The 9,746-nt window shown below is 58.6% G+C and overlaps 2 protein-coding genes across 3 annotated transcripts in view; both read left to right on the top strand.

The window, feature by feature from the left end:
• The first annotated feature begins 1 nt into the window (after window position 1).
• HGS (hepatocyte growth factor-regulated tyrosine kinase substrate) lies at window positions 2-9,115 on the top strand. 2 transcript variants are annotated; one of them, XM_041409235.1, is made up of 21 exons: window positions 2-117; window positions 450-534; window positions 908-983; window positions 1,392-1,484; window positions 3,246-3,369; window positions 4,228-4,280; window positions 4,729-4,797; window positions 4,981-5,105; window positions 5,340-5,418; window positions 5,506-5,604; window positions 5,807-5,902; window positions 6,217-6,255; window positions 6,333-6,476; window positions 6,612-6,825; window positions 6,996-7,168; window positions 7,288-7,428; window positions 7,506-7,677; window positions 7,754-7,887; window positions 8,126-8,242; window positions 8,386-8,481; window positions 8,571-9,115. In XM_041409235.1, exons 1-21 carry the CDS (start codon window positions 81-83, stop codon window positions 8,673-8,675), a joined length of 2,271 nt encoding a protein of 756 aa, XP_041265169.1. In that variant the 5' UTR covers window positions 2-80; the 3' UTR covers window positions 8,676-9,115. The 2 variants fall into 2 exon arrangements, with proteins under 2 accessions (XP_041265169.1, XP_041265170.1); XM_041409236.1 differs by having other exon boundaries at window positions 6,615-6,825.
• Window positions 9,116-9,527: 412 nt separating this feature from the next.
• Window positions 9,528-9,746, top strand: part of MRPL12 (mitochondrial ribosomal protein L12) — a gene marked incomplete at its 5' end in the record, with an annotated part of 3,417 nt that continues 3,198 nt past the window's right edge. The window contains one exon of the mRNA XM_041409409.1: window positions 9,528-9,746. This exon is cut by the window's right edge and continues 186 nt beyond it. Within this exon, the coding sequence (XP_041265343.1) occupies window positions 9,528-9,746 (219 nt within the window).

Below are 9,746 nucleotides of genomic sequence, written 5' to 3' on the forward strand. Positions count from 1 at the left end.
AAGGGCCGCGGCGGGGCGGGGAACGGAGCGGACCGGAGCGGTCGGACCGGGCCGGGCCGGGCCGGCGGCGGGCGGACACCATGGGGCGCGGCGGTGGCACCTTCGAGCGGCTCCTCGGTACCGGCGCGGCTCCCTGGGCGGGCGGGTCGGGGTCCGCAGCGCTCGGCCCCGGGAGCCCCGGGCCCAGAGCACGGCGCGGCTGGGCCGATTCGGGTGGCGGTGCCGCAGCCCGGTGCCGCCCCGGAGGAGAGGCAGCGGCGGGGCCGGGGTCACCGGGCGCCCGGGGTGTCTGAAGCGGGAGGGTTGGTGCTTCCCGGGTGCAATCGGGGGCTTTTCCCCGAGCCCGGGGCAGCGCCACGCCCGGGGCGCTCCCCGGGCCCGCCGGTGGCGGAGCGGAGCCGCGGGCAGCAACATGGCTCACGGCGGCCCCGTGGGTTTGCTCATTGCAGATAAGGCCACGAGCCAGCTCCTGCTGGAGACGGACTGGGAATCCATCCTGCAGATCTGCGACATGATCCGTCAGGGAGACACGCAGTGAGTGCTGCCGGGCTTTTGGACGTGCTGCGGGCACAGCTCTGCTGTCTGTGCAAGGAAGGAGAGACCCTTGGAGGGTCTCGGACCTGTAACACACATCTCGTTATACCTTTCCATCAGAGAAGCTGTACAGCACACCCTGATGTGCTGGTGTGCATCCCAGAGTCTGCAGATTACCCCTGCCCTGAAATCCGTAGGGAAAGTCAAGCTTGAGTGTGGTTATTCCTTCCCAGTTTCACTCAGTGAATCATGTACCCCTGAGCTAGCTGTGCCCTTCGTGCCAGCGTGGGGATTGGTGGGCTGTCAGCAGCAGGTGGGATCTCCCCTCAGATTCTTGGTCCCCTGAGAACATGTCCCCTCTTCCTCTGCCCAGAGCGAAGTACGCTGTCAACGCCATCAAGAAGAAGGTGAATGACAAGAATCCCCATGTGGCCCTGTACGCGCTGGAGGTAACAGCACCTGGCTGGGAGCACAGCGGGGGCTTCCCACTACCTGCCTTCAGGCTGCACAGCTCCCTGCAGCCCAGCGGGGAGCCAGCCTCTCCCTGACTCTGGCACTGAGGTTTTGGGGTGATCAGGCCAGGGGTTCATGCTTTAGTTCCATCTTGGCTTTGGAACAGGCAAAGCTGAGACTTGGGCTGCTCTCCTCGGGGTTGGTTTCCACAGAGCAGAAGGCCCCCAGCCCCCCAGGGAGGTGAAGGACAGCTGGCTCCCAGTGCAGGGAGTGGATTGGCATGACCCCAACACACCCCTCTGCTTAAGTACTGCCCCGTGTTCAGCCTGCAGTGTGTCCTGGGACCCCCACAAGTTGCAGGGGAGGCAGGAAGCTGTGGGCTGATGTGGTCTTGGCCCTTGCAGGTCATGGAGTCAGTGGTTAAAAACTGTGGCCAAACAGTCCATGACGAGGTGGCCAATAAACAGACCATGGAGGAGCTGAAGGAAATACTCAAGGTAAATAGATTTATTTTACTGTCATTTTTTTCCTATGGAAAAGCAGGAGCAGCAGGAAGAAATGTATGTGTCCTCTCTTTTGTCCTCTTTGGGTAAGGAGCAGAAGGGAAACTGGAAATGCACTTCAGAAAAGAGCAAATTATTGTGTGGTGTGAAAGGGAGAGTGTAGGCAGTGAAGGAGGGCTTCTGGGAAGAGATGTGGTGGGGGCAGAGGTTTGTCTGCACTGTGAAATGGCAGGAATTGCTGTGGGGGCCTGGGCCATTCCATGGTAAATGCTCCTGGATGCAACACTTGGAACAGTACAGAAAAACAGATGATGGCCTGGCACCTGTACCAAGGACCTGGGCAGTGGCAAGGTGAATTCCCTCTCATGGAACAGTGTGAGACACATAGGCAGGTAAAGCAACAAAGGAAAAACCAGCTGGAGCTGCCTCTGTGTCACGGCCGTGTCATTGGCGTGAGTTGTTCAGGAGCTCTGCAGGATGTGGCCATGGCTGCTGGCACTGACGAGTTGTTGCTACAAGCTTTCACCAGTCTGATGCCTGCTGGAGCTTCATGTGTCCTTGGACTGGGGAATTCCATTAGTGAAGTGGACATGAGAACTCCTGTCTCCAGCTCCCAGCTCAGAACAGCAATGCCCAGACAGGAGCTCATTAGAGTCATACTTCTGTCTTCCACCAGAAATAAACAAACAGGTGACCCAGATCCTTGGAGGACGAGCTGTGTGAGTCCTGTCACCTTCCTGTTAGGGCTGACTCAGTCTCCCTGCAGGATCTCCTCCTGGGGCAGGAACACTGCCATAGCATGACAGCCAGGTGTGGCAGCACAGCTGCTCCAAGGGCTGAGGAGGTCGAATCAGATCCGGGGATTTTGTGTTTCTCTCAGTCCCTGCCTGCCTCAGGAGTTTCACAACTGCCCCATTCTCCTCCCACACTTGGAACTTTTCTGCTTGTGAACACCCAATGCTGGTAAAACAGTCCAAGTTCTGATGAGGTCCAGGGATGTGACATGTATGGAATGCAGGATTTTGTCAAATGTTATAGAAGTTGGAGCTCCAGGAATTGTCAGTAAGTGATGCTGTGTGGGCTGAGGTCTTGGCTAAAATCAGAGCTTGCCAGTGCTGCTGTGCTTCCTGGGGTTTCTGGAACAGCCAGTCATGTGGATGTGATCACTTGGGCAGCTGATGACACGGCAGCTCTGAGACTGGCTGAGGTCAGAACAGGCTTGCCAACTTTTCTCCAGTTCCGTGAAGTGTGATGCAGTTGCCCTGCCTCCAAAGGGCAGCTGTCCCAGCTGTCCTCACTTTGTCACATCCTGAGATGGCTTTGAGTACTGCTGGAGTGGAGGTGCTGGCACCCTGCAGGCACCCCCCAGCGCTGTCAGGGGTCAGACAAGGTGGGCTGTGCTGTCCTGGGCAGCTGGGGCTCCCACCGAGGTCTGAGTGTGGTATGGGTGACTCTGGTAAGGGGCTGGACAGAGCTGCTGGACACTTGCTCTGGGCATCAAGGCACAGCTCTGTTCAGTCGCTCTGTGCTGCTCAAAGGACATTGTGCTGTTTGTGCCAGAGGAGGCAGTGGGGCAGCTGAAGGGGTCTGTTTGTGCTGTGCATTGTTCTTGCTGCAGGTTTCTGACAGCTCTTACCTCTCCTGAGTACTCTAAAGTCTCTCTTTCCTGAGTGGTATTGCTGGCTTCTCCTTAGGGGGTTCACACATTTCAGGGACATTCTCTCAGGTGTTTTTTTCTCCTCCCTTCCTGTGCAGAGGCAAGTGGAGACAAGTGTCCGCAGTAAGATCCTGTACCTCATCCAGGCCTGGGCTCACGCCTTCCGCAACGAGCCCAAGTACAAGGTGGTGCAGGACACCTATCAGATAATGAAGGTTGAAGGTGAGGACTGTGGCCACAGGTGAGGGGACACCTGGTGAAGCAGCTCTGCTCTGCAGGAGCTTTGGCATTTCTGTGCCTGGTGTGAGCAAAATCTGGGCTTGCAGCACAGAGCTCTTTCTTGGTTCCCAATACCCAATGAACCCTTCAGGGTGACTGAACCCTGCTGCAGACATGGGACAGTCCAGTGGTACCAGAAGCAGGGCAGCCTTGCTCCAGGCCTCCAGCCCAGCCTTCAGGGCTGGCAGGGAGACCCGAAAAGCAGGAGCTGCAACTGTTCTTGGGGAGACTGGCAGCAAGTCATCGTGTCCTCTGGGAGGGATTTGCTGTGGGGCAGTTCCTTCCTCAAGGCTTTTGTTCCTACTCCCAGGATGGGTCCACAGTCCCACTTGCTGACACAGTGTTGGTGTGACATTTTCCCTTCTGTCCCAGGACAGCAGTGTCCGTTTAAGGGCAGGGACACACTCTGCTTCCTTCTGTGCACCAGAAACTCTGCAGGCAGTGGCACAAGCTTGGAGGGTCAGTCCAGCATCCTGAACTGGTGTTGCCAAGCTCTAGCCCTTGAAGAGCTGAAACTCACAGCTCTGTCTGCCCATCCAGTGGGCTTTTTATCCCACTCAGATCAAAGTACTGAGAAATAATAAGCCTTATGCAGAGGCCTGTGATGTCCCTTGTGGATGTGTAAGGGAAACAACTGGGGATTGTCCTCAGACTATGGCTGAGGGGAGCCTGCTTCAGGTGTGTCAGAGGGAGGTGCTGGTCAAGACAAGAGGTGGTGCTGAGCTGGCACCTGTAGCATGAGCTTGCAGGCACACGGCCTCCCTGTGCCAGAGGATTCCTCTCACAACATTTCTCCTGCAGGGCACGTCTTCCCAGAGTTCAAGGAGAGCGACGCCATGTTCGCTGCAGAGAGGGTGAGCTCTGTGGTGGGGGGAGCAGCTGGCACTGGGAGACAGACCTGCTTTCCCATCCCCTTCTGCAAACCTGCAGGTCTTACATTCCTCTGTTTTGTGTGGATTGGAGACCTTGCTGGGAGAACTGGCCAGGCCAGAGAGTCAGGCCCATCATTCCTCCTGCTCACTGGCCTTGCAGCAGCTTGACAGGCTGGACGTGGCAGCAGGGCATTGCTGAAGTGATTGCTGTGCAGACAGTTTTCTAGTAAATCTTGTACTGACTGGGAAAACATCACACTCTCAAAGGAACATGAGAGGAGATAACTGGGGATTAATATTTCCTGTTGAGCTGCAGATGCCCCCAGTCTCCCCCACGAGACATGAGAGCCCTGTTAACCATCAGAGCTCGTGAAAGGTCCAGTGCAAACACACTCCTTCCTCCTTACTCCATTTCCCTTGACCCCTGCAGGCTCCAGACTGGGTGGATGCAGAGGAGTGTCACAGGTGCCGAGTGCAGTTTGGTGTTGTGACGCGCAAGGTGGGTGCTGCTCCTGGGCTCCCTGCTCTGCACAGCCCTTGGGACTTGCAGGACTTGCTCTGTGAAGTGTGCTGGGACAGACCATGTTTCCTGGCTGCTGGCAGGGAAATGAGTGTCTGACTGATGTTGGCTGAAGGAAAAGGAATGTCTTGCCACCACACTCACGTCTCCTGTCCTTCACAGCACCACTGCCGGGCTTGTGGGCAGATCTTCTGTGGAAAATGCTCCTCCAAGTATTCCACCATCCCCAAGTTTGGGATTGAGAAGGAAGTGAGAGTCTGTGAGCCCTGCTATGAGCATCTCAACAAGTCAGTACCCTTCGTGGTGGGTTTCTTTGCCTGTGACAGCTGGGACTTGGAGGGGGGAAGCATGGTGTGGAGCTAGCTCCCTGCAGAGCACAACGGGGCTTTCCCAGGCTGTGCAGGCCTGGGCTGGGCCCTCTTCCTTCCTGGGAGTGGGGCTTGCTGCTGGAACATGGTGCAGAGCTGGGCTCTGTTGCAGAGGAGGGAGCATTCAGTCCATACTGTCACTTGTCACTACAGGAAAACTGAGGGTAAAGCTGCTGCCACCTCTGAACTGCCCCCTGAGTACCTGACCAGCCCACTTTCTCAGCAGTCCCAGGTGAGCAGCTGCCCCACAGATGTTCTGGTGTTCCTGACCTGTTTGTTGATGCCATTACTGACCACTTCCTTATGTTTCCACTTCCAGCTGCCTCCAAAGCGTGATGAGACAGCTCTGCAAGAGGAAGAGGAGCTCCAACTGGCTATTGCCTTGTCTCAGTCAGAGGCTGAGGAGAAGGAGAGAATGGTTTGTTCACTGCTGGGGTCTGGGAGGGGTTGTTGCTCTTCAGCTCAGCTGTGCCATAACAGATGTCTGGACATGTCCTTGTGTGAGCGAGGCTGAAAGCCTGTGGAGTAAGAGGGTGAAAGCAGAGCCAGGCACAGGCTGTGTTTGGGTTGGTTTGGAGAAGCCTGGACTCTCTCTGAGTTGGCGATTTTCTCTTTTGCAGAGGCAGAAAACAACCTACTCCATGTACCCTAAGGCTGAGCCCACTCCTGTCACATCCTCAGCTCCCCCAGTCAGCACACTCTACTCCCCACCTGTGGTACGTCCATGGCACGTGAAGTGGCTGGCCACAGGCCACTTCCTGAGCCTGAGTCTGCCCTGACTGTGTCTAATTTAATCCCCATACTAAGAGAAAATTTTTGCCCCATTCAACCCCTTGTTCGTTCACTGTGTTCTGAGCAAGAAGGTGTGTTCTCAGCCGGGACTTGGGTGCCTCCACTGCCTCCCAGCTTGTGTCCCCTTTGAGGCTCAGCACTGGTGGTCATACGTGGCCAGGTCCAAGCTGAATACCTGCGTGGGACTTGGGGATCTGTGGTTTTGCTGAACTGCATTTCTCCATTTGTCTCTTGCCAGAATTCCTCTGCTCCCTTGGCCGAGGACATTGACCCAGAGGTAAGAATCCTGCTAGTCTGCAGCACAGGCTTGCTCCTGTGAGGCAGCAATGCTCAGCTTCCTTCTCTTCCTGGCAGCTGGCTCGGTACCTGAACCGCAACTACTGGGAGAAGAAACAGGAGGAGGTTCGCAAGAGCCCCACACCGTCAGCACCCCTGTCCCTGACAGAGCCAGCTGTGCAGCCTGGGGAAGCCCACCCTGCCCCTCTTGGGGTGGTTGAGGTAAGAGGGGGCCTGGGCTTGGGTCTGGCACCCACCGAGGGGCAAGAAGCACCCGACTTTTGGGCTCTGCAGGCCAGCTGCTGGCTCTTGCACTGGGAGGTCACAGCTGACTGGCTGCCCCGTCCTTCCTTCCAGCAGCAGTACCAAAATGGTGAGTCCGAGGAGAACCACGAGCAGTTCCTGAAGGCACTGCAGAATGCGGTCACCACCTTCGTCAACCGCATGAAGAGCAACCACATGCGAGGCCGCAGCATCACCAACGACTCTGCCGTGTTGTCCCTCTTCCAGTCCATCAACAACATGCACCCACAGCTGCTGGAGCTGCTGAACCAGCTGGACGAGCGCAGGCGTGCGTGGGAGCCGGGGGAGCTGCTGGCCCTGGGCGTGGGTGGGCGGCAGCCGGGGCTTCCACACTGTCAGGGCTCAGCGTTCCCGTGGCACAGTCTCACTGGAGAGAAGCTGGTGTGCAATCCCAGTGCTCTGTCCCCGCGTTCCTGAGGCTGTCCCTTCCCTCCCCAGTGTACTATGAGGGCCTGCAGGACAAACTGGCCCAGATCCGGGATGCGCGTGGGGCTCTGAACGCGCTGCGGGAGGAGCACCAGGAGAAGCTGCGCCGTGCCGCGGAGGAGGCAGAGCGGCAGCGCCAGATCCAGCTGGCACAGAAGCTGGAGATCATGAGGCAGAAGAAGCAGGTGAGGCAGGGAAGCATGTCCGGGGTAGTGCAGGCCCAGCCCAGGGCTGGCTGCCCTGGTAGAAGGGGCTGTGTGGTGTGGTGTGGTGGCTCCCAGCCACCACGGCCTTGTTGCCACAGGAGTACCTGGAGATGCAGCGTCAGCTGGCCATCCAGCGACTGCAGGAGCAGGAGAAGGAGAGGCAGCTGCGCCTGGAGCAGCAGAAGCAGACCATCCAGATGAGAGCCCAGATGCCAGCTTTCTCACTGCCTTATGCTCAGGTACAGCTGCTGGGATAGGCTCCCCCTGCCCTGTTCCAGGGACTGCAGCTTTAAGCTGGCTTTCCTTCTCCCACCAGCTCCAGGCCATGCCTGCAGCCGGTGGGGTGATCTACCAGCCCTCTGGGTCCACCAGCTTCCCTGGCACCTTCAGCCCAGCTGGCTCCGTGGAGGGCTCTCCCATGCACAGCGTGTACATGAACCAGGCTGCACAAGGGGGAGCTGGGCCCTACGCTGCCATGCCTGGCACTGGTACGTCAGCAGCTCAGCCTCTGGGGATAGGGGAGAGCCCAAGGCAGTCGCTCCAACCTCTGCTCTCTGCACCCAGATCCCAGCATGGTGAATGCCTACATGTACCAGCCGGGCACCAGCAGTGGGCAGGGGCCTCAGCAGGGGCCGGCAGTGCCCACCACCACCCCTGCGTATTCATCCTACCAGCCCACACCCACACAGGGCTACCAGGCAAGTGAGGCAGCGCAGCCTGCAGCCAACGGGGACAAGGGCTGGGGGGTTCTGTGGGGCTGGGCAATGTACCCAATCTCAGCAATGACATCTCTGAGCAGGAGGGAGGACGGGCTGGTTGGTTCCAGATCTGCTGTTGAAGTGGGCTGGAGTTACATCCAGTTCTGGGCTCAAGGGCCTTGTCTGGAGAAGTGAGCCATTGCTGTCTGTGCCACCTCTCACCAGCCTCTCCCCACAGACTGCAGCCTCACAGTCGCAGAGCATCCCAGCCATCTCCCAGGCACCCCAGTCGGGCACCATGGGCTACATGGGCAGCCAGTCTGTCTCCATGGGCTACCAGCCCTACAGCATGCAGGTGAGCACTCCAGCTTGGGTGGGGGGGACAAGGCATGGCTGGGCTCAGCCCATGGAGCCATCCTGGGGGCAGTCACCCACCAGTGCCCTATGGGTGCTGCATGTACCTCAGCCCCTCTGACGCCCACCCCCTCGTTCCCACAGGGTCTTATGTCTGCCCTGCCAGGCCAGGACACAGCTCTGAGCAGCCTGCCAGCCCAGCAGTCCTACCTGCCTGGGCAGCAGCCCCTCTACCAACAGGTGAGTGCCACCAGCCCGGGGTTCAGGACCCAGTAGGGCTCGTATGCTAACGAAGCCACACACTAACAAAGCTCTTTCCTCTGCTGCAGGTGGCCCCAGCTGGGGGGCCCCCCCAGCAGCAGCCCCCAGCAGCGCCTGCCCCCGGGCAGCAGCCCCCGGGCAGCGGGGAGGCCCAGCTCATCTCCTTTGACTGATCGTGGGCACAGGGCTCCAGTGTAACACTACTCTTCATCTTCACTCTGTACTTCGACTACTCGTCCTGCCCCCCGGCCCCGTGCCCCAGGGGCGGTGGGGCCAGAGGCTCCTACTGCCAGCTTTGGGGACCAAGGGGCAGGGGTGCAACCCCCACGCCCTGCAGCCCGGGGCAGCAGCCCCGGCTCACCCACCCTCCCCTGGCAGCTGGCGGCCCTGGGGCCGGGCGGGAGCTCGGCCTGCCCCTGTCGTTGTCCCGGGGCTCGTGGCACGGGCCCCGAGGGCGGAGCACTCCTGCCCGGTCCCGGTGCCAGCTGTGCCCCGTCCCTGCTGTGCCCCGCTCCCTGCAGCGCCCTCATGGCCCCGGCCCTTTGCTGGCCGGGCCTGTCCCCGTCCCGGCGGAGGCCGAGCGCTATCGGTGACAATAAAGTGTTGGAACGAATGGCGGGCTCCTGTGCTGGGCTGGGCTGGATCCCTCGCGAACGGGGCAAGTGTTTGCCGAGGGTGGCAGCAGCTGCGGGGGCAGATCCCGGCACACTCCACCCCCAGTACGGCCAGCTTCAGCTCAGACTGAGCTTTGGCCACAAAAATTCCCTTCTTACACTGTCTAGAATGTTTCTGTGCTGTAGATGCATAGTCCTAAATTATTAAGCTTTATGCAGCATTAGAATGTATTACTGCAATTAGTGAAAGTCAGGTAAAATGACAAGGCTTTCAGACTTTATTTTTGTTTAATTTGCCTTCATTATACTTCAATTTTACCGTTAGCCATGCTATACAGTGTAGGAATCTAACCAATTCTCCTTCCAAACATTCCAGAGAGGAAGCAATTTCTGTTCCTTCAGACATGAAATTTTTTCTACTCCTATTTAGAAACGATAAATAGATTTATCACGATTGATTTCGCTTTCCCGTCGGCCCGGTCTGGCCTACATCTCCCATGGCGCACCGCTGCGCTGCCCCTGTGTCGCCGTTGGCTGTCCGCCGGTGCCGGGGCCGGCGCGGGGCCCGCCGGGAGCGCGGGCGGAGCGGAGAGCTCGGTGTCCTCGGGCCGCCATGCTGCCCGCCGCGCT

This window comes from Onychostruthus taczanowskii, unplaced genomic scaffold (genome assembly GCF_017590055.1).
Source record: "Onychostruthus taczanowskii isolate IOZ18803 unplaced genomic scaffold, ASM1759005v1 scaffold30, whole genome shotgun sequence".
NCBI lineage: Eukaryota > Metazoa > Chordata > Aves > Passeriformes > Passeridae > Onychostruthus > Onychostruthus taczanowskii.